At 35.0% G+C, this 25151-nt stretch overlaps 2 protein-coding genes across 2 annotated transcripts in view; one reads left to right on the forward strand and one right to left on the reverse strand.

The window, feature by feature from the left end:
• LOC132199097 (hemicentin-1) overlaps nt 1-24514 on the forward strand; it is a 135456-nt gene extending 110942 nt beyond the window's left edge. The window contains exons 2-5 of the mRNA XM_059623567.1: nt 8253-8401; nt 15829-16039; nt 20451-20741; nt 23079-24514. Of these exons, the coding sequence (XP_059479550.1) occupies nt 8253-8401; nt 15829-16039; nt 20451-20741; nt 23079-23203 (776 nt within the window). The 3' untranslated portion in view covers nt 23204-24514. The remainder of the gene's footprint in view (nt 1-8252; nt 8402-15828; nt 16040-20450; nt 20742-23078) is intronic.
• On the reverse strand, nt 6024-7847 carry LOC132198794 (aldo-keto reductase family 1 member B1-like). Its single transcript, XM_059623024.1, has 6 exons — nt 7729-7847; nt 7505-7672; nt 6782-7093; nt 6438-6644; nt 6235-6383; nt 6024-6173 (listed from the first exon to the last, which is right to left on the reverse strand). Exons 1-6 carry the CDS (start codon nt 7795-7797, stop codon nt 6131-6133), a joined length of 948 nt encoding a protein of 315 aa, XP_059479007.1. The 5' UTR covers nt 7798-7847; the 3' UTR covers nt 6024-6130.
• Nucleotides 24515-25151: the final 637 nt, after the last annotated feature.

The raw sequence follows: 25151 nt of genomic DNA on the forward strand, positions 1-25151 counted from the left end.
AAACTCGCGGAACGATACAAAGGTTCTGAAAGTAACCATAGAATTGTAATGAAAATTGAAGAAATAGGAAATTATAATTTTGTCTGAATTAAAGTTGGGGAGAAAAGTTGTAGTTCTACAAAAATTTTCAAATTTCATCTGCCGCAAGTGAGATCCTTTCACGTATTTTTCTAATTAAACCATCCTCATTATTATTTTGCATAAATAAAAACAGAGCCGCAAACCAAAGTTCCAACTCAGAATATTTGGGTTTCCGCTTTCAGCATTTAAATTAAACACACGGCAGTCGAAATGCAAAGAGCTCGTCTGCGCTGCGCACAATTTATACAGCGCGGTGTGTGTTTTCTCCTGGAAATCGTGCACTCCGTTTCTCCTGCTCTAATTAGGCCAGCGTTCGTTGGTTCGTTGCCGAGTGGAAACTAACTTTTCTACTCGCGGCGCCATAATGAGACGCCCGGCGCGAGCAAAACACAAAAATGCCCGACGGTGCGTGTAATCTTAATTTCTAATCCGGGCGGCGGCAGGACGACGACGAAATCTTCCAAATTGGGCCGCGTAATGAAAGTTAAATTATTTACACGCCGCTCGCAGCGAAATTAGGCGCGAGCGTGGCGTGGAAAAGCGGCCCAAGGCAGGTGCACACCCACGCCTCTGTCGCACTAATTGCTAATTATCAGCCATGCGAATCTTATGCTAATTTCCAGCAATTACACGTCGTGTGTAAAGCCGTGTTTTTCCGAGTGTGTGGTTTTCCTACAAATGCAAAAAGGCTTGGCGAGTGCTTTACTGGCACGACTGCCTCCTTGGGCAAAGAGATTTGTGTAAAATTTCACACTAGAGAGTACGTGAGGAACACTATAAAAAATTTTAAAACTCTAGTGGAAATTGCTTTCATACTTTGCTGTTTTAAGAAATATGGGAATTATAAAAAATCACTCAAATAAGATATCTCTTCTTATTTTAAAAGGTTGAAAAGAATAATTTTTAACATTGAAACTATCAATTATTAAAAAAATTAAGGTAAAATAATATTATTATTATTGCTCTTTATTTATTCATCTGTTACATGGCATTGTTAGAAAAAGTTATTGGGAAAGAAAGAATTTTTTAGCAAAACACGGCATCATTAGTAGTAAACAGCTTAAACTTCCAAGATCAAAAAGACCCCATCCACTTTAAGACTGTAAATTATTCCAATTTATTTCCTAACTAAAATTATTAATAATTCTTTCCATTCTATTTTTGCAGTAATTTAATTTTTTTAAATGTAAAATATAATTAATTATATTTAATTAGTTTCATACTATTTTATTCATTATATTATTATTTAACTTTCATCAATAGAGTTATATCCTCTAACCTCAATCATTTTTATCAATTTCTATCTTTATATTTTTTTTTATGCATGTGTTTCATTCAATGTAAAATTTGTGGTGAAAAGTCTACATCTTCTCTCATTTCTCTGCGTTACAGAAGTTCAATTAAAAACTAACCCTTTGATTTTGTCAATTCTTTTCTTGAACAAAAATCATTTATTTAATTCAATTGAATTATTAATATGAAATTTTTTATTTGTATGTACTTAAAAACTTTGTATTTCATGTCCAAAAAATTTTATTAGGAAACACTCTGAAGAAGCAAGTCTTATCAAGAATTTTTGTTTGACCTACAGGCTTTATCACTTTCTTTTGGCCTCTTGTTTCAGTGCTTTTTTCTGTGGAAAATCATTTAATTCAAGCCTTTTTTTATTCCCATGCAAGTAAATTGCTTCTGAATTCGCATAAATTGAAAAACTTTTATACTTTTTAAAATTTATTAAAAAAAAAATATTTGTATTTAGCAAATGAGATTTCACCTTCTTCATCAATTCATTTCTTGTCATTTGGGCTGACGTGAAAGCTCGTCAAGATTTATTAAGTCTGTGTGTCTCTCCGCGAAAGACAAAAAATAAACCTGTGTTTGAACAAACGCTGTGAAAAATGCGATTGTGTGCGCACGCCATTTCCAGCCTCATTTAAAGCTCCTGGAAATTCCAGCAGCAAACAAGCTCATTTTTTCCGCGCGAGGCTTTATTTTGCTTCTTTTTTGTCATGTGACGAGGAATTTTTATATGCGCGTTTGCATGTGCTCGCGCAATTTCGGACACTCGGCGCGTACAAAAAGAGCAAAATACAATAATTTTCTTTCTCGGTGGCTGCAAAAAAAGAAGAAACTCTTTCGCCGAGCAATTTTCGCCTGATGAATGGCGCGCTTTACTATTTTTTGTCCCAAACTGAGAAAGTCGCTCTTTCTCCGGTCAGAAAACTCTCTACATGCTCATTTTGTCTGCTGCTGCGAAATTCAAGCACGTTTCGCCCATTATACGTCGCTCGTTTAACTCTCGTGTGTGCTTTTTTATTTAGAAATTACCGGCAATAATAGTAAAAGGGCGGCCATTCAAGCCAGGGTGGATTTGCTGCTTCTAACCACTTCTAACTTATTTCGCCTCATAATTTTTAAAGCTATGCAAAAGCGCTTCGATTTTCTACCTGCCGCGCGAGCATTCCTTTTTATTCAGTGGAAAAATGTTAGGGGTACTTAAGTGTGTAATGCCCTCTTGTATGGAAATGCTTTTTACCTTAATACCTGCTTTTAAGCTAAATTTATGTTTCTACAATTCTTGTGTGTATAAAATTGCGGCAGAAAAGTTGTACTTGTAACAATCTAGTGAACAAGTTGTAATCTTTTCACCGTGGCTCGTATTCTTTTCTTCCATTTTATTCTTCTAAATAATTTCAATCAATATCAATTCAATTACAATTTTATTCATCAATAAAAAAGCGAAGAAAATGGTGAGTTCTGATTTTGGTCAAATAAATTTTATTGGTGACAATAAAATCTAAAAAATTAGTGTTAATTTGTAACAATATGTGTTTTTCACTAAAAATTCACTTGCTCAGGAATAAGGTTCCAGCCCGCAGCCAAGTCCAATACAAGTAGAAGCAGAAATTGTTTTCACTGAAAAATAATTATAAATAAGTGACGAATTACCCATTCACGGAAATACCGACTTTCAATTCAAAGATTCAAAATCATGAGACAACCCTAAATAGCAAATTAATAATTATTATTTTCCTTTACATAATTTTCATTTATTTATATCTAATTTTTTTTATTATTCCACTTAAGCAAATTTAAGACCTTACTTTCTGCATAACTGTTGTTGTTGTTTATTCAACCACATTGTTTGCATTACAGTAAAAGGTTTACTTCCATCTGACTCCCATATTAACAAAGAAAAAAAAACAGAAGACAACTTAATTTTTGTTTGTTTCAAAATGTCCTAATTTTTTACGCTTTTAAAATGTCTGTTCGTAATTTCATATGATTTAAAAAATTTATCTAAGTCTTACTCAAGCGAACGGAAATCTGACCAAGCTCTTCTTTTTATCGTTCACAGAGTCATGAAAGTTCTCAAAATTAATGAAAATCCATAGAAAAGCCGAGAGGTAAAAACCCGCAAACAAAGCTTTTTCTTTGCACAATAGGAAAAGGGCTAAACACGCAAAAAGGAAGGAAAGCGCTTACTTTTAAAGGGCAGAAAGGGAATAGCGCGCGCCTGAGATAAATATTTGGGCTGAAAAAGTGGCGGCGGCGGCGACCGTTTAAACGTACAAACACTCGCGCCAGACGGTTTAAATGGTGTTGTCCCTTGACATCGGCCCAAGTACAGACCTTGAATTGCATTATTATATTCCACGGACCGCTTTTCCGCCTCGTCTCCGCGCATTTTTTTTTATTTTCACAGGCGGGTGTTTAATTTGGGCTCGCACAATTCTTCATCCAGCGGCAGCGGCTTTACGGCCGGGGAATTGTTAAAACTTTTTCATTTCATTTAAGCAAATCTCCCGGGGAATGAAAAAGGAAAACAGAGAAAAATTATACGCGTCTGTCTGTATATGTGGCGATACAAGTCGGCAGTGAGAAAGTAATAGAATTATGTCGGAGCTTTTTTTTCACTCTCTCAGGACACCTCGACGTGATAATAAGATGAAAAGGATTTGCTCTGGGAAAAGAAAATACACACGAAAAGCGCCTCCAAATTGAATGAGATTTGACAAAAGTTGAACCGAGGCCAGATTGAGCATGTAATAAAGTTGGGACGGAAAAAATTTGCACAAAGTGGGAGAGGAAAACACGGTTCAACTCTTCCTGCTGCTTTTGCAGATGCTCTTGAATATGGAGATTTCCTATCAATAAAAATTATGGCTCTGCAATTGCTGCCGTCTGCGAAGTTTACCAAGAGTTTAAATGCGCAGGGTGTCTGATGATTTCCCAAAGTTTCTTTCTATTACATCTCAACTAGAAAGCTGTTGGGCAAAGTTTTGAATTTGATGCTCCAGTGAAGTTATTCAAACTGGGCGAAAATTTAAATTCAAAAGATAACATAATAATTATTCTGAATTGAATTACACTTAAAAACATTTTCATTTATAATTGTTTACTATTATTAAAAGAAAAAAAAATAAATTAGAAATGGGAACTCTTACAAAAAAGCACTTACTTAATTGGATCAAAATTAATAATGAGCTTGAATAAACAGGTTACTTACTCACTTTGTTTAATAAGTTTTCTGTTTAAATGGGAGAAAATTTAATATACTTAATAAGAAGACAAATATTTGGCTCCATTTAATGAAATTATATACTTTTTTAACATTAAGAAATTAAAAAAGCCCTCAATATATACATTTAAGATTTTTTTTTTTTTAAAGTTAGAATTTCTTAATTCTGAATATCGCATTGGCCATTCAAATAGAAAAACTCAACTTCAACTTCACCGACGTAAATCTGAATAGAACAAAAAAAAACTAGGTCACGTTTTATGCACTTCACGTATATCAAGCTGAATTAACTAATGCTGAATGGCATCGACGGCGGTCGGATTAACTCAAGCATTCCGAGAAATGCCAATTTCATCATAGAGTTTCATTCAAACAATACTCGGTCGATAGCAGCCGATAATTGACAGGTACAGGAACATAATCTGAGCCTGTTTTAAGCGTCTTATCAGGGCCGCGATTTGACTCGCAAATTGCTCGGCGGAATAAATTATCACGGCTATGAAACCGAAACGCTGCTCGTTAGCAGTTGGATTTTCAAAGCTGCAAATGTCAAACCGGCACGCATGGGTTCGCTTTGAATAAAAACGCACACATGCTTTGAGCAGAGAAAGCGCACATTTCCCTCGTCATTTAGTGAAATATCCAGTGCGTGCCTATTTCACTCACTAAGCCAATTACCTAATCCAACGTTTCAAAGTGGGTGTTTATTCTTCTCCCGTGCGACAAAATAAGAGAGTTGAAATGCAAATTAATTTTCCGTCAGATCGGATATTATTCCGCTTAATTGAACGTCGTCATCAGCCAAAATTAGCTCTCAGCAAATCCCAGCGGGTGCGCTTTGCTGATACTGCTCGCGGCCTCGCGGGGAGCCTAATTAATTAATCTGCACCTCCCCGCTATGCACTTAAGTTAGGGAACTTCAACCGCGTTAGCTGTTAAGTCAAGTCTTGAAATTAGTTTATGTTGAAATTTCTAAATTATATATAAACTTTGCTGTCAAGGCTGCAGGGAACGCGGTATGACGGAGTAATTTAATTTCAATTTAATTTTTCCTCAAAGCGTGGTTTCCCATAAAGTCCTTATATGCTTGAACCATAGTTAAGTTTTCAGTTCAAGTCTCTCCATCTCCATGGTTATTAATTTGAAAAATTGATCTAGACCTCTCAATTTGTAAATTCACACTGATAAATAATTTAAGAATAAAAGTAGTATATTTCTGAATACAGGCAAAATATTTCTTGTATGAAGTTATTGAAGTTGTCATAAGAATGAATCTTTTCAATTACATATGATATGATCTCAGACTTATCTGACAAAATATCAAATGAAAAAGATAATGGGGATCGGTAAGATTAAGTAAGTAAAGAAGAAAGTTAAATGATTAAATTCTGCCATGTAATGAATTTGCAGATTAATTTTATTTTTTTCAGCAATGAAACAAATTTTATACTTTTCGTTCATTAAGTACTATTTATTCAACTTTAGTCTCAACTATTAATATTTCATTTAATTCTCCTGTGGACTAATTTAATATTCAATGTTGAATCCCCACAGTGGATGGTCCTTCACGCTGAAAAAATATGTTACATTGTTAATATCTTATCAAAATTCTTATTCAAAAATTAATTAACCTGTCCAATCCGCACAGACGACCATTGCAGTCGAATGAAGTGAGGGTGTCAACCTCCTCTTTGCTCAATTTGAAATCGAAAATGCTGAAGTTCTCAATGATACGCGCCTTGGTCACTGACTTCGGAATCACCGAAACTCCTCTTTCAATCTATAAATTTTTCAATTTTTTATTTAATTAATTTGATAAAAAAGTAACACCAACCTGGTACCGGAGCAGAATCTGGGCAGGAGATTTGTTGTGCTTGTCGGCAATGGTCTTGACACGCGGGTCGTTCAGCAAATCAGGGTCTCCGGCCTTGGCCCAGGGCCTGTCGGGAGAGCCCAGGGGCGAGTAGCCGGTCAGAATGATGCCTCGATCGGCGCAGAATTTCTGCAGTTTGACTTGCGGCAGGTACGGGTGCAACTCAACCTGGAAATTATTATTTTATTTTCCAATACTTCACCAATAATTTAAAATTATCAACAGACTTTTAGTCGAAAAAAATTACTAGGAAAATTCTAAACTGAATTTTTTACATTTTCAAATCATTTTTTTTTTTAAATTACTTGAAGTGCGACCGGACGAATAGTGGCCACTTTGAGAACTTCGTCGATCTGGACGCTGTTGAAATTCGAGAGGCCGATGGACTTGGTCAGTCCGATGCGGACGCACTCCTCCATCTTGAGCCACGTGGTCGTGTAGTGAACCTGGCTGTACTCGATGTTGCCGTCAGGGCCTCTGGGCATGAGGGCGTCGCCTCCCTTGTAGGCCATGGGCCAGTGGATGAGGTACAGGTCCAGGTAGTCGAGCTGCAGGTGCTTCAGGGTTTTGCGGCACGCGTTGACAACCCTGTCAGTGTCGTGGTCCGTGTTCCACAGCTGCCATAAAAAAATCGTAATTATGGATTAATAAAAAACAATTTATAATATTGTTTTTTAAAAACATTAATTGAAGCACATAAATATTTCGTAATTTAATTACCATTCTATAAAATTTGTTTATAATTAACGATTAAATTCTCTTTAAGAAAATTATAACTTGTTTAAATTTTGGAATTTAAATTCAATCTCAGTGATTTTTTTTACTTAATCAAATTCATTTAAACTAATGCAGAAAAAGTGATTATTTTGATATTTCTGTGTTACGTAATCGTGACTTTCTTTAAACGCACATTTTGCACAAAAGAGCAAAGTTCAGGCCACTCCGAAATTTCTCATTTTCGCGCATTGCGCCCGCGGCAAGTTTATTTTTAGCTCGTGGTGTTTGTATATATGTGACATTTCACTCACTTTGCTGGTGATGAAAAGGTCCTCTCTGCGGACGACGCCCTCCTTGATTTTCTTCGCAATCGCAGCTCCAACCTCACTTTCATTTTCGTAAATGTGAGCGCAGTCGATGTGTCGGTATCCGGCGTCGATTGCCGCCTCAACGGCCGCCTCCACTTGGCCTGGCTTGGACTGTTTTTTTTTCGAGTCATTGAAATTTCCAGTACAATTAAAATAATTGTTCGTACCTTCCACGTGCCGAGCCCAAAGGCGGGAATGGTCAGTCCGTTGTTGAGCTTGATCAGTGGCACGGCCATCCTGCTTCCTTTTCGTGGATTGAAAGTAGCGATTAGTAAACGTGGCCGGTTCTTATACTCGAGAGAAATTATCTTATCTTTGTTTAGTTTAGTGCCTCTTAAGGTCTCAATGAAGCTAAATCATGCCGGCCACTTATCTTTTGCTTGTGGATGATTATGCGGATTTAATTATTCTATAATTTTTTTATTCCTCACAAAAAAGTCTTAAAAATTTAAATGAAAATGAAAAATGGAAGTTTCTAATGCATAATAAAATATTCAGTGTCACTTTGAGACGGTGAGACTCTCTCTGTCTACTCCGCGGATCACATTTTTCTACTTTTTTTATCCACTCTTGTCGTCGAGTGTCAGCTGGCGTTGCGAGAAATGACACCTAACAAGGGCATCATTTCCATATCGCTACCGAGACGGAGGGAAAAAAATAACAGGCTAACACGTGGACGTGTCTGTTTCAGGGAGTGCGATAATAGATCACCACACGCCGTACTGGGAACAGCCCTTCTCGCAGCCTTACTTCGAGAACTCGACCAAACGCGACACGACCACCACCGTCGGACAAACAGCCTACCTCCATTGCAGGGTGCGGAATTTGGGCGACAGAGCTGTGAGTACACTTAATTTTCAATAAATAAATAAATATCATAAATATTTATATTAATCCATGAATTTCATTATTTTTAAAGAATCTCTAATTAAAAAATAATTAGTATTTACCATCGCAAAATATAAACTTGTAGAAAAATAATTGTTTTTTTTTTCATGAATTAAAATTGATTTAGAAACAACTGTTAATATGTCTAATTTTTTTTTTGTCTTTGAGGAAATTAAATTGCACAACTAATTTCACTAACATATAATTTGATATATATATTAATAATTAATTTAGAGCGCCTCATGAATACATTTATTTTATTTCAAGTAACTTAAATTACATAATATTTTTAAAAAATTAATATTTTTGGTATATTTGTCCAACATGAATTTTTATTTAATGCATAGCAATGGACCGATACAGAGATTCGCGGTTTAACCTGTAGATTGCGTATTTTTAACCATTTTTATATAATTAATATAATTTGTGTAATAATTTTTTATAATTTATATATTACTTAAAAAGTTGTTTTTTGAAATAACAAAATACTCTAATATTATTTTTTTAAAAATACTGAATTAATAATTTATTTACATGATTATAACATTATTTTTTTTTAAATAAATATTTTACAAATTAGGATAATTAGGTCTTGAAAATTTTTATATTTTAAATCATTTGTTTGAGTTATTAATTGACTGTTCTCAAAAATATAATTATTAATAAATTTTGTTAGAGTTTGATATTAAAAATAAAATAGAAACAAATTACCAATGTTTATTGCAATAAAAAGTAAAAAAAACTTTTATTATGGGAAAAGATCTTCAAAAATACCAATGTAAATTCTTGGGAAATTATTCTGAATTACATTCAACTTGAATTTCTGCAGAGGCAGGAGGATCGTCACATTAGATTCGGACGGAATTAAGGGAAAGAGAGCCGGCAGTGGTGAAGGGCCACATAAAGGCAAACTGCTCGCCCTGCAGGAAGCAATATCCGCGCACTTTATGGGGGTTTCCAAGTCGACTGCATATTTCCAGTTTCAATTACGAGGTCGTAATTGGGATTAAACGGGGTGAGTTGCGAGAGAGAGAACGTTAATTAATCGTAGCCCGCGTGTTTTAATTTCGTCGGCCGGCGAACAAAGTGCGAATCGGGACCGGCCTGGGAAATTAAGCAGGCACCTATGGCAGTATAATTAATAGACTTGCCGATAAAATGATTAAGTCCATTAGCAACAACCGTGCTCTGCCGGTTGCCTGCCAGCCCGAGTATTATGATTATTATTACGTGTGGAAGGCTCGAGTCGGAACATGTGATAATTTCCCAGCCTGCAGGAGGATCGCGAGCGAGAGAGAAGAATGTGCTGTGCCGCCGCGTATAATTAATAACGTCGCCCCGTCGCAATGCACTCATGCGCGACTTTAATCACCTCGCGCGCCCTTAATTGCTTAATTTATGCTTTTCATTCGTGACTCCGGCCCAAATCGCATATATACCGTGATTCGCGCGTCATTTAACTCCAAAAGAGGCGTGCGTTTGTAAATAAATAAAAGATGCCTCCTTTTTATAATTAACGATGTGTTCTCGTTTCCCATTTTTCTTTCAAATTTCAGCTTAATGACTCTCACCTGTAATATGAACGAGAATTTTGTTCAAAGAGGTGGAAAAATAAAATGAGTATTTTATTTAATTTTTTTAATACAAGCAGAAGAATAAACTAAAGCTTCTGACTCTGCAATTCTCTCTGATAGGGATATGAAAAAAACTTAAAGAAGATGATCCCTTTGAAAACCTTAATGTTCAAAATGAACAAAATTGGATTATAAATCTCAAGTATATATTTTATTCGGCTTAAATAGAGGGTTTAAAACCAAATTTCGGTCGAAAAATATGGAATTTCAACGATTTTTTACTTTTGAAGATAAAAACAACCTATTCTCTTTTTGTGGAATTTCACGACCAAGGATGGCGAGTAAATTTTAAGTCGGCTTTTCCACGATGGGTTTTTTAAGGGAAAAAATTAAAAAAAAAAATTAAAAATTCATATCTATATATTCATGAAAACGAAACATAAATGAAAATGGCACCATTCTATATGACAGAAATTGAACCTTGGTTTAAATCTGGTTTGGATCTGGTTCAAAACTGATGCCAGAACAGCTGAACCGTTTCTGCACTAGTTACGTACTATTTTTGAACCAGGTCTGAACTAATTCCAAATTTTAAAAAACTTTTTTAAGGAAAAAATTTAAAAAAAAATTAAAATTCATTTCTATATATTCATGAAAACGAAACATTAATGAAAATGGCACCATTCTATATGACAGAAATTGACCCTTGGTTCAAATCTGGTTTAGATCTGGTTCAAAACTGGTGTAGAACTGATGCCTGAACAGCTGAACCGGTTCTGCACTAGTTACGTACTATTTTTGAACCAGGTCTGAACTAATTCCAAATTTAAAAAAACTTTTTTAAGTAAAAACTTTAAAAAAATTAAAAATTTATTTCTATATATTCATGAAAACGAAACATAAATGAAAATGGCACCATTCTATATGACAGAAATTGACCCTTGGTTCAATTCTGGTTTGGATCTGGTTCAAAACTGATGCCAGAACAGCTGAACCGGTTCTGCACTAGTTACGTACTATTTTTGAACCCAGAAAACACGCTTTTCTCTATTTCTGTCTAAAGATTTGTAAAAAAAAAATTTAAAATTTTTAAAGAATTTTTTATATTAAAGGTAAATAATTGTTGTTCATTTGTAAGAAAAGTAGAAATTAATTCACGTATTAATTTTTTCCAGAAATAATTCACTGCTCATTAATTATGGCTGCAGCCCGCAGCCGAAACATGTAGAACTCCATTGTTTTTCTGAAATAATAAGCGACTAAAAAACCAGTCGAATAAAAGCTGACTTAAAATAAAATGTATATTTTCAGATTTTTTTTATCTTAAAACCTTATTTTTAATCATAAAATTTCATTTGAAAATTACTGTTTGCAGAAAAATATTCCATTTAATATATTTTCATCAAAAACAGCTTAAAAATTCAAAAATTCGTTGAAGTACAAAAGAACCAATTTGGCTTTTTTACACACCTAAAATCACCTTTTAATCTATTTTAGGTGAATTTTTCACCCGAATTGGCTTCTATATTTTGCAAAAAGAAAAAATCACTAATTTTCTTCTGTTACTTTGAATGAAATTATCTTTCAATTTTAATTTCAGTCAAAAAAAAACTAACTAAGGATGTTTCTATTTCTATCTTAACCGCAAAATCCATTAGGCCATCCTAGCGTTGATATCAAATCGATAAATAGCAATTATTTTGACAGCTTTCGGGGTTTCAACAGGACAATTTGACCAAAAGGTCGGTCACGCAATGACGTTATAAAGCTATGCAGGATGAAATATCAGAGAGCGTGTGTGTTTGTGTGGGAATGGAGAGTGGCGTGTCGTCGTTGCGCCAATTTAGATTTAATAAACACGCTCGGCTGCAAAATAGTTGTAGTACACGGCACTAAAATAAACCGCATTACACTAGATACGACTAACTAATTTAGCCATCGAGCGGGCGAAATTTCAGCGCAGAGAGCTCGGGACAATCTGGGCTCGTGCGCGCATTCCGTCCACCACACCTCGTAAACCTGCGGCCGGAATCGCGTAAATAATTCAATAATTTAACGCCCCAAATTACGACTCGCAGCGCCTCTTCTTAATTTACGAGACAAAGTGTGCGAGAGCACTTTCGGGTCTTGCAGCTAATTAATTTTGACGTTGAAGAGATAAAAATGTCACACGAGTTGGCAAGCGGGCGTGACATAATTTATGGCGCGCGAGCACCGGTCGTATATGCAAATTTGGTTGGAGACAAGGAAAGTGCGCGGCGCTGCTTTTGAGAGCTCTTCGCGCTCTTTCACTCTCGGACTCCGAATAAGTAGAGAGCGGAATTTTTAATGCGCGCGCTCAATAGTGCCGCGTGGGTTTGCTGCGGGGAAAACGCAAATCGTGAAATGGGAAGTGCAGCACTTCAACTGGTTTTCCTCTCAATAGGCTCTATTTTCATTCACCAAGTTCTCAATTGAGGAAACCAAGCATTGATGTTCATCAATTATTCCTTACGGTGAGGTCAAATCAAGTCTGTAAAACGATATCAGATATTTTTTAGCCTTTCAAGACCAATATTATTTAATATTCACTACCAATATGACTTGATTTCCATTTAAAAATTGGAAGGCAATTTTTTTGGTAAATTATAAAATTGCAAAGTCTGTACGACTATTGTGGTTAAAATTTCAAATTTTCCTTCAATAATCGGATAAATTTTCAATTTTTTTCTATAATTTTGTTGTAAATATTTTATTTACCTGTGCCTGTGAATTTTTGAGTAGCGCTTTCATTGTGAATTAAAAGCATTATTGATTTTTTATGACAATAAATAAAATAAAATCATGCGATGAATCACGATGAATTTGCTTTTTTCCATATCTTGTATCTAGAATTTTTCTTATTCAGTCATGATTTAAATGATTGTGACTTTTTTTATTAATTTCTACAATTTGTTTTTTTCTTATAAATTCAAAAAATTGAAAAAACTGCACAGTTTTTGATATAATTTAATTCCAATAAACTTAGATGTGATTTTTAGCTCCGCTTCTAATCTCGCATAGTGAGCTTTGTATTAATTAGGTCAACACTGAATCACAGAACTGCATTGACAGTTACTTAGTTGTGTTGACCTTTTGAAATCTCAGAGCGACTCGGTTTTCTCTCTGAATAAACTCAAAAGCGGGTCATGTGTGTGTACATTTGCCGTCGTCGCAGCATCTGCTTATCCCAGCCGGAGCTCACAGAGAAACGCAGTCGGTCGTCAAAGGATTAGCCACGGATAGATTAGCGCGCGCTCGTCATTATTCCGGCAAAGTGCAAACATTGCGGGTAATTTCTCAAAGCCACCAGCAGCGATAAAATTAAACGTGAATTAATCACGCTCGCCTAGGCGGGCGCGCGTCTAACCGGGTGTGCGTGAGTGTGTCTCTTTCGAGAATCTGCTCGGAAAAAGTATTTTTAGACCAACCTCCATCAACGCAAAAAAGTTTTTTAAATCGACGATTTTTCCGGTTTTCTCCTTCTTTAGGTTTTTCATATTTACATAATTTTGTTACCATATTTTAATGATTTTTATAATTAAAAACAATTAAAATATTTTAAAGTTCTTATTTATTTGACTTAAAATTTCAATTTTTCCTGTTTTTTTCTTGCAATTGATTTTCAGTTCTTTTTACTTTTTCCCTGATAACTATTCTTCTTTGGAAAGTGCTCTAGAACATCAATCTTCTTATTATTTTTTTTCTTCCGTACTTCCTTTTGCATCTGATTTCAGCTCTCGTACATCGTGTGAGAATGAGAAATTAGTCTGACTGTCGCCTCCTTTGTTGGCGAAAGCAAATATCGGACAAATTTCCCTGCCGTCGGGAGGAAATTAAACTTTTTCTATCTATTGAATGCATAAGAAAACTCCTTCCAGCTCATTATACTTGCATTTTTATGAGAAACTTTGCGCCGCGTCAGCAACTCTCGACGAACGACGAGTTTTGAATTATGCATCAGCAGCCGCGTGTATATTTTGCGACACACCTCGCATGAATATCTATAATGCTGATATTACCGATAATAAAACAATAATGCAAAAATACAAAATTAGCCCACCTTGATATGCTAATATTATTCATTATTAAAAACAAAGATGAAATTCAATCACTGAGAAAAAATTATTTATGGCTTTTTAAATTTTTCGCATAGAAGTTTATGTATTTATATGTATATCTTTTTATTTATTCTCCGTTCAATACTTTGAAATACAAAACATCTTAAAACAAGTCAATATACACAAATTAATCAAGATAAAACTGTTAGTACTAATTTAACCATTAAAAGTTACTTCAAAAGTCGGTTAATCAAGATTTAAATCCTTACTTTCAATTATTTTTGCATTAGTATTTCAACTAAAGGAAGAATTGTAATTTTAGGTGAAAAATTTGATCAACCAAAACGGCTTAAATTAATTAGTTTAAAAAGATGTAAAATTAATTGTCTCCTGGAAACTCTTCAATTTACAAAACGTTTAAATTCTAATATTATCAGTGATCATGTATTCTTTTCTTTAAAAATCGTTTGTTTTTGCAAATCTGAAATTTGAACGCTTTTTTTAAACTTTTGAATTCGAGTGTCCTTGCAAGCTCTGCACAAAACCCTTTGTTGAAGTTTGCTTAAAAAAAATCATTTCGTTTTTCCGTTCAAAGAGATTTGTCTGCGCGCCCATCTTGGGGCAAAATGAGCCGCAACGGCGGCAATTGCCAAGGCCTCGAGTCACGAAACGCCGAGACAAATTGGATGGAAAGAAGAAGGAAAGAAAAGCCGGTCGCGCGTGTAAACACCGCTGCCTCGCTCTTGGCCCCGCGAATATCGCGCGCCGGCAGTTCATGCATACTTGATGCCATTACGGGCGAGGAACAAAGCGACTCCGATAAATCATATCACTGAGGAGCCGCCGGCGAAATAGGAGCTCGGAAATTATGAAACATTGGTCTGGGTCCCGCCGCCGTCCATCAATCTACCTTTATCGAAACCGGCTCAGCAACCCACCGACCGTCACTGGATTTATCCGATGCGATTATTCGATTTTTTTTGCTGGACACGAGATTGCACTCCTCCGAGCTGTGTGCGCTGGATTTTCCGCTTTGATCTCGTTCGACCACCGCAATGGCTGGTTTAATCTGGATTACGTGTTTGGAAACTCACGGCACCGAACTCTGCATAGCGCTGAAACTTCCAACTTTGAAAGTTTTGGCAGTATTTTTAAGATTGATTTTTATTAAATGTGAATAATATTATGAATTTAATTTAAGCAATATTTTCTATGTTACTTTTTAAATACATTAAAAATGTCAAAGTTCTATCATTTAATGTTCTTTTTATGAATTGCAGAAGCGTAAAATTAAATACAGCTGATCCTGAAATTATAAAAAGATCAACACTGTGAAAAATGAAGCTCCAGAGAAGTTGCTATTTTATGGTTAAACTGGATATCTTTCTACATAAAAACTAACAAAAACTTTTGATTTCAACAATTTGTAACAAAAATCTTTAGAAAATTGCATACTTTTCCCCACTTATTTTGAAATTTATTTGGTAATCACACATTTGGTATTATAAAAATCACATAGTAAGAAGCTAAATTGTGACAAAATAAATTACTTATTTTTCTCGTTCCTCTTTTATTTTATTTTTTATTGTCCTAAATTCAATTCCACTAAGAAAAAAGTTTCCACCTGAATGCTTTTCTAGAAACATATAATATGCACAAATTATAAATAAGATATTTTATAGGAAAAACAAACAAATATTTGAGCCGTTTCAAATCACTGTTGCAGGTATCGTGGATAAGAAAGCGGGACCTGCACATCCTGACCGTGGGCATCCTGACCTACACGAATGACCAGCGTTTTCAGTCTCTGCACTCGGACGGCTCGGACGAGTGGACGCTCAAAATCAGCTCATCGCAGACGCGCGACACCGGCGTGTACGAGTGCCAAGTGAGCACCGAGCCCAAAATCAGCAGCGCTTTCCGCCTCAACGTCGTCGGTAAGTTCTTTTGCAGGCATTTTTTCTTTCATTCGAGCCGCTTCTGAATTGCAAACGATAATTCCCATTTCGCAATTCAATATGGGAGGGGGGAGGTGCAAAATTTAATTAACTCTTTGATGCCGTTGTGGACTGAAAAGCCGGCGCTTTAGTATTGGCATTATTTATTAACACGCCGTGCCGCGTTCGCACTCTCTTTGAGCTTTCGAATTGAAAGAAGCGACGATTCAGTCGAGCGTGAGTGTAATAAATTTCGCTCCGCGAAATCTGATTTCCCGCAGCAAGAGGGATTTGCGCCGAGGAGCGTTTTGCTGCTTTTACGCAACGTTTTGATTGAAAACGAGGTTTGCTCTTGAGCCTTTAATGGATAGAAGATAAAATAAAAAGTGTAGCAGCAACAAATCAAACGCGAACTAAAGTTTTTGGCGGAAAAAATTTAATCACGCCAAAGAGACAGATTTTAAATAATGACTGCTAAGGATGGAAAAATAGGTGATGCATTTGTTGAAATGATCTTCAATGTACTGATAAAGACAAAATATATAATTCTTATGTAAAAACTGACAAATTAAAATCACATTAAATCTCACCTATAAAAAAAAACAGTTTTTTTCTTTTTGCAGAATTTTTCACCAAATTTAGAAAATTAAATAACAACTATTTTTCCACCTAAAATCACCTATTTAGATATTTTTTTTTTTTGCCAATAACCAATTTTTTTTAAACAAAATCCACCTAAAATCGTCTATTTTTACAATAATTGCCTACTTTAAAAAATCTTAAAAATACTCAAAAAAACACAATTTTTTTGGTAAAAAATTTCTCTTATTTTCCAAACTTATTTAAGACGAAAAACACCTATATATATGCCTCTTTTGCCCATAGAAATCACCAATTTGTCCCAACGCTAATGATTATCATATGAAACACAAAAATGTTCAAAAATTGCAAATTAACTTAAAATTGCATGTCGTACCTTTGCAATTTCCCCTCTTTTTTTATAAAAAAAAGTCATATTAAAACAACAAAATCACAAAATGATATTAAAGAATGAAGATGGAATACTAAGAAAGATTAAAAACTGAAAGTACAAATTTAATAAAAAAAAAATACCATTTATGCTTCAACCATAATAAAATCTTATTAATTTAATTTAGCCTCCAATCAAAAATATAAATTTTATTGCAGGCTTCCTCTAGCAATTTTTTATTCTTTATATTGAAACTAAATAAAATCTGAATTTAAAAATTAGTATCAACAGCAAAGGCTCACTTTTTCCCATCAAAGTAGTTCAAATTTCTCCACATTATAGAAATTAAGGCCATTTAATTGCTTCAAATACATTACAATTATTTTCCTCCCCTATTTGCCCGTTGATTTGCGTTTTAATTAATTCTTTGTTCGAGTGTGTAAATTAGTGTGCGATTGTGTCGTTAATCAAACTTGGAAATCCGATTGCAAACGCGGTAAGACGATATAGCGAGCGATGCAGCGCCTGTAATTTATCGGCAACATTGTTACTGGCAAAGCGAACGAAGAGCCTTTGAAGTGTCTTGCATGCCGTGTGTTAGCTCGTTAGGCATGTTCGTTATCACTGCGGTTTCTCTCTGCATTGGTCAACCAAAGAAATGCTCTCCTGGCTGATGGGCTGTTTGACTCGACCGCAGCGCGCACGTCTTGTTAACTCTCGGCGGCAACTCCATTGCGAGCCACCCGAGCTGACTTGACTCGAATTACCGCGCCTTTGAAATGCACCGGCTCAAGAGCAGCACAAGTGCGCGATTGACAAAAGCAGGCAAATGTCACGGAAGCGAGGACAGAACCATATTCCTTTGACACTCATCGTCGAATGTATAACATTTTGATATTTTCACAACTACTCCATTGTTTATTTTGGTCGGTAAAAGTTTAATCAGATTTCGGTGGCAATTAGCTTCTGAATAGAAATTCGTGCTTAAAAAGGGATAAATTAGGAATAATATTAATTTAAAAATATCTGAAACCAAGCAAAACAGTTTTAGGGTTTTTCAAAAAATAATACAATTTTTTTAATATCAAGATTTTACAATAAATACATATCTTTGCAAAATTATGTTGAATAAGATCACTGATACGTTGAGTAATATTGTAAATGAATTTAATATGGCCAAAGATTATAACAATAACAACTAATAATAATAAGTCAACCAGCTCACTGAGGCGGAAGGTTTTTTAAAAAGAAAATTTAGCGAAATTCTTGCTAGTGGTTGTACCATTCGTTTTGTCCAACAATACCTTCTTCTCAATCAAGTTGTTTTCGAAAATTGAATGTGAGAAATGTGATGTAACAAATGGACAATTAAACAATAATTATAAATTAAAAATAAAATATACTTGGGCTTATATAGTTGACGGAAAATATTTACCGAGTATAAAAATGGTTCTACTCAATTTTTATGGAAGGAAAAATACAAAAAAACCAGCAAAAAAAAATGTATTAAATCATTTAATTTAAAAAGGTCTTGAATTTTAAAAACCCTTTCACGCGGAAGTTCAGTTTAGAATAAAATTTTATCAGTATTTTCCTGATAAAAAGGAAAAATCATCAATATTTTATATATTTAATCCATTTCGATTTTATATCTTTAGATTTTCACATTTTTATTTCAGTTTTGCTCTACTTATTAGTTGAAGGACAGCTTATTGTGTAGGCGGTCATTAGATAAGCTCAAAACATGGCCGATTTCAAAAACCAAATCAGCAAATTTAGAGCATTTCATATTTTCCAACGCCAAAATTTTATCCCCGTTTCGCAGCATCATATTTTTTTACCCCATTAATCCGGCGATTTTGCCGGGAAATACGACCTTCAGAGGCTTTGCTAAGCGCAATGTTTTTTTTTCGTACTTCACATTTGCACGAAATACGCCAATCTCTTTGGCGATGTTGAAATTCGCAGTGACGTCAAGCAATTTTTCCAGGTCTCAACTCGCATTCGCACGCAAATCACGTGCGCGTCGTGACATATTACAGCACGAAAGCTGTGTTGAGACGGGAGAAGCAAAAAAATAAAACGAATGTTCTCATTCTCTCGCTGGCTTAATTAAAATTCAAATGTCGAGATTTGTTTGCGTATCCGAATACATTATTTCCTCGTCGGCGAATTTTCTTAAAATCCAATCGCTCTGCATATTTCTTGTCGAGAAGAGAAGTTATGAAAGAAAACAAAAATTAATAAGAATGCCCTCCCACTGCGCTCTTTCTAATTAATATCCACTGTTGACTTTAAAGCAAGCCCATCACATTTCATTAGCGCAGTAAAATTAGAATATAAATTAAGAATCGCACATCTGCTCTTCTCTTTGCAAGCTCAGAGCAGCAGAAGAGAAAGCAGAGTCTGTTTTAATTATTTTATTGGCTTTCCTTCGTTGCAGGGAAATCAATGGAGAAATTATACGTTTGTGGCAAGAATAAATCGATTTTAGACTTGAAAATGAAAAAAGTTGGCCATAGCAAATTTTAATTTTTAGTGGATAATGTTGTAAAAATGAAATGTGCATAAATTTTCTTTGACAGAATCAAAATTTATAGTTTTTAGAAGGCGTGAAAATTGGAAATTGACGTTGAACTGTTTTTCAAGACGGTTTTTTTGTAGTACTTTCCTTTAATGAATTTTTTATTGTGCTAAATAAAGTTCTCTTATTCATTTCAAATAATATAAAATGTGCTAAATTCTCCACTTTTTTTGTACGGCGTATTTATTTCAATGAATAAACCACGAATTGAGAATAAATAATTTTATAAATTAAATAAAAGAAATAAATAAACTAAATCCAAGCGACTGTTCTTGTCACACTGGAACCATATTTTTTTTTTGCACTATGATTTTTGAAAGAATGAAATATTATATTATTACTGTTGTTTATTCGTCCAATTTTACGTCTCACTGTTTACATTCAATTTGTTTTGAATCAATTTTTAAATCAATTCATATAGAAAAGCAACTTATATAAAATCTCTCAATTTGCAATTAATCTGTAAAAAAAAACGATTTCTTGTTTTCCCAGAAACGTTTTTTTTTTAAATTATGATGAGCTGAGAAAGCAATTGTGTGACACTTTTGGACTAATTCACTTCAAAACAGCTCAGCCTCTTTTACGTCATCCGTTTGCGTCGTCGAGTGGGATTTTATTTACAAAGCCGACCGAGCAGGTAAAAAGAAGCAATTCTGCACACGGAGGTCGAGTCTCTCTCTCTCACTTGTGCCACAAAGATTGTGTGATCCGGCACTCGAGTCAATTCCTGTTTGCCCGCACCTAATCACACGGCGTGTCAAAGCGACCCGTGAATGAAAGGACTCTCAATTGACGCTTTTCCTTTTCCTCTCCGGCTGCGTTCCTATTTCAATGCATGTTTTTTTATATTCTTGCAGTGTCAAAAGCCAAGATCATGGCCAACCCGGAGCTGTACATCAAAAGTGGCAGCGACATCAACCTGACGTGCATCGTTCTGCAAACACCGGAGCCGCCGTCGTTCATCTATTGGTACCACGGTAATCACGTCATCAATTATTCACAACGCGGGGGCATCAGCGTGGTGACGGAGAAGCAGCCGCGCACTTCGCGCCTCCTCATCTCGCGTGCGCACGCCAACGACTCGGGCAACTACACATGCTCGCCCTCCAGCTCGGACGCGGCCAGTGTCATGGTCCACGTCCTTAATGGTATGTTCATATTATTAAATCATCGCTTTTAATAATTTATTGCTAAATTTTACTATTATTAACTAATTTTATTGAATTCCGTGTGAATTAATTCAACACGATTCATTTTATTCAACATCTAATTTATTATTTTCAGTTTCTTGAATCTTTTATTAGAAATTAAATAATTATTATTGTAAAGAAGAAAATAAAAACCAAATGTTATTAGCTATCAATCTAAATTTTTTACCAGTTTAAATTGCTCAAAATTTAAGAATAAAACTAAATAAGACGTGCCAAAAGTTTTATTGTTAAATAAAAATCAATCACGCGTCAGGCGTCTTTTGCCTTCATTTCTTGCTAAATTTCTGAAAACTTCTTCAGTCAACATTTGTGATTGATTGAATTGCCCGAATTTCCATTTATTTTAGCATTTTTTGCTCCGCCCAAAACTAGCAAAGTTTGGCCCAAAGTGCGTTGCCTCGGCAAATCGAGCGAGACACTGTTTTTCACAACGTGTCATTCAAAAAGAGCTCTTCTCTTCCGCGGAGCCGTTTTCTTCCCCCACTCGTGAATAATTTATGAACAGATTTTTCAAGTCCTCCGAAGAAACTCATTTGTCAAAATCTTCCCCTTAATTTATGCCGAGCCGCGAAAGCAGTCGCTGATTTCAGGGTTCTCTCAGCCGAAGCAAAAATAAATTCGTATCGGTGCCAAAATCGGTTGTTATTGTTTGCAGTGATATAAAGTTTTTCCGCATAATATGGCAGAGACTACAAATTTTTCCAAAACAAAATGACATAAATAAAAGTGATGAATTCAGTGACAAAGCTTTTGAATAGCAATTTAAATTTGCTTTTTACACAATTATTCTAAAAACAACAAAGAAATAAGGAGAAATTAGAAGAAACTTTTCTTAAATATGAGAAAATTGCAGATGTTGATATCTTCAATTATTAACTTTCTTGGTCCATTTAATTTGAGAATGGAAACTTCCTTGATGAGGTAAATGCGACTGTAGGCAACCCGGTGGTCCGTAGTGCTCTGCGGGATGCCTATACACGCCTATTGATTTTCTTGGCTCGCATGACAATACGCTCACCGCCGGTTGGACAAGAACTTTTTTCATAAAAAAAATATATTTTCGAATAAATATTGAAAATAAAACACGGTATAACAAGCAAAGTTGAAAAGAAAGCAATCCTTTTCCGTCCAAAACGAGACAGATTTTTTTTGTTTGTTTGCGTGTTTTCCGTCAAAGACCGAAAGTCTCAACAAACTGGCAAGTGAAATTGGAAACGTCATTATCTCCCATTATAATTCGTCCAGGCTGACTTTTGACAAACTTCATAATCATATTTCCAGCCGAGTCGATCTCTCTCGGCCGCGTTGCTCAACAATTGTTGGCTAAACAATCGATATAAACCACTGCGCAGTGGAAAACGTTCCTTCTTTGGAAAGCAATTCCTCCAACTTCTTCACTCAGACACGCATCTCGTCGGCGTTGATAAAAAAATCTGCACATATATCCGCTGAGAGCTAGTTGTGTGTGTAGGTGCTAAACACGCCATCAGAATTGCCCACACCTTGAGCCGAAAAGCTGCGGCTGATCTGAATTTCAAATCTGCCTTGCGCGATCCCCGAAGGCGACCACACAACGCGCGCATACCGATCGTCGGAAAAGAGAAAAATAAACGAACAACTATTTCTGCCAAAGCAAATATCCATTCACGAAATAACTTCGGGGAGGAGCACGCCTTACGCTACATATGTTGTTATACCAGACTGCTGAGAGAATAAAGTAGCTTTTGTAATCCATACACATGTAATATCTTTAAATTTTCATGGAAATTTTAAACAATCTCAAATTAAGCTTGCCTTTTTTTCAAATATATTATTATTTTCAATGTTGAAGTCAATATAAAATAATTTAAGCTGAATTTAGTGAATTGTGAGTTTATTCAGTAAATATTTTAACAACATTTCATTAATAATAAAAAAACCCTTGCGCTAACTAAAAATATACAAATTAAAAGTAAAAAAGATTTTCATGAAAAATTGGATTTTACAAAAAAAGAAAATAATAAAAACCTTTTATCGAGCCTTTTTTTGCGAAAAAAATGCACTTATTTTACAATATTTACATTGCTATTTATTTCTTAGATAATTATGTAATCTTAATTGGTCTTCATTTGTAAATTGAACATTTTTTTCCTCACAATTTTCAATCTTAAAAATAATAAATATTTTGAAAATGATTTTACTCTATAAAATTTAAATGATAAATTCATTGAAATATCATTTAATTATTTTGTAATTTTTCTATGAAAAACGTGTAACTTGTGTTCATGTTTGCAGGGGAGCACCCGGCGGCGATGCAACACGGCAACAGCGGCGGAGCAACTACGGCGGTGGCCGTCTCGCTGTCCCTGCTCACCTCGTCCCTGCTGACCGGCCAGCTGCTGCGCGGGGTCACCAGGTGATAAACGTGCAGCCGGTGCTGATCAGACCAATTAATGTGCGGAGGCCCGTGATTGATTGAGTTTTGTGCCGCTGATTGATCGCGGGGGACCAAGTTTGGCGAGGCCGGCGGGGCCTCGAAGGGCGGCCCAAGTGCGGTGCGCGGGCGAGTGCCACTAACCCTACTCAAGTACCCTATCAAAGTGTATTGCATCTCATTTGCTGTTGTTGCAAGTCCCGTGCGTGTGTCAGTTTCAAATGAAAAAGTAATTTTTTTTCGTAATTTACACATTTTCATTGCAGTTTTGGAAATTTTAGTTTGGCTGCAAACAAATAATTTGTCTATGAGGGATTTTATTTTATTTTTCTGGTATTTCCTTGCCAGGTTATTGCTAAAAATTTAATTTTATATCATTCTTTAAAAAAAGCAAATTTCAAATCTTTCTTTTAATATGTGACTGGAAATGAAATTGTTTAGCAGAACGTGAAGAAATTTGTACCTCAATTATGGTGTATAGAGATCGAAGGTGAATAAATGAGAAATTTATATATTTCATTTCTTCCCTGCTCTTAAAAACTGTAAAATGCTGGTGCAAATGATTTGTTTCAATGTGAAATGTGAAAATTTGTTTTCTTCTCCAAAAATGTGGAACTGCTGAAACCAGATTATAGCATTTTTTGAACTACCTGATTGCAGTTTCAAAGTATGCGTGTATGTTGGTGTTTCGGTGGAGAAATTGAGGAAGTTTTCTTTCTAATTTCGCGTTCAAATTACTGAGGAGGCTCCATAGAAGTGTTAATAAGGACAATTTTTTATCCGAAGACAAATGCGTAATTGTAAATATAATAAATACATATGAAAGAAAAGTAAAAAAATACTATGACAGTGTGACCTGTGGGGAAAAGATGCACAAAACAAAGAAGAGATCAATTTTTCCCAAATGAAAAACTTAGCACGAAAGATTTGTGATTAATATTGATTAAGACGAGAAAGAGAACCGCCGTTTTTTGTGATTTTTGTTTTGTTGTAAGCAAAAAAATGAACTTTTTGCAATGAACATGAACAGGTGTATCCCCAAAGTGTATTTCAACTTTCCTGCAATGCCACATTCATTAATTTTGTATTAGTTAAAGGAAAAAAAGAACGTAAACATATTTTCATCGTTCAAAAAATTATAATAAAGTCCCGATAAATGTTCTACACATCAAGTGAATCATTTTTATAATAATGCAAATTGATTTACAAGCGTTTTGATGACCCCATGTGTGGCGCGCAGGAAGCCATGATAAATCTCCAAAGCAGTGTTTTGACGCCCCTACTCGAAATTAATTGTTTTCCGTTGTCATGAAAACAATAAATAAAAATAAAATATCATTTGACAAACAGGTCTTTATGGTTTAATAATGGAACCCCTTTGGCGCCAACTCATAAATTTTGTTTTGTCTTTTTTTTGCAAAAGGGTTTTATTTCATTAATCCGAGCGCGACAAAAGCACCGAGAAATAAAAGGGTTGATCAGCACAAGAGTTGAAGGAAAAGAGGATCCGAGGAAGACAAGTTCGGAAGAAGAATTATTGTCAAAGCTCCAATTCGTCAGCTCTTTTCGCGCAAAAAGCATCGGCGCTAATTAATCTCCAATATCAATGTGTCACTGCAGCATGCGATAGATTAATCATTTTCGCGCCTCTGTCATTCCTCTCGACATTAGAGAGATCGAGCTGTTCTTTTTCTTACACGCTGATAGTGAGAATCGCATAACGCGCAAATCAATAAGTAAATGCACAAAATTAACTTCAATGGTAAATTTTATCCAAATAAGAAAAGTACCTCACCTTAATGCGCTTAAACAAAGAAAATATATTTTAAAAAGAAATTTGGTTCAAAGTTTAAAATATCACAAGTTTCAAATTCAAGAGTTGAAATAATTTTATCAAATCAATTTAATTTTAGGTTCTTGTATAAACTCAAAAT

Source organism: Neocloeon triangulifer, unplaced genomic scaffold, assembly GCF_031216515.1.
Source record: "Neocloeon triangulifer isolate White Clay Creek 2 clone unplaced genomic scaffold, ASM3121651v1 ptg000013l, whole genome shotgun sequence".
NCBI classification, from domain to species: Eukaryota; Metazoa; Arthropoda; class Insecta; order Ephemeroptera; family Baetidae; genus Neocloeon; species Neocloeon triangulifer.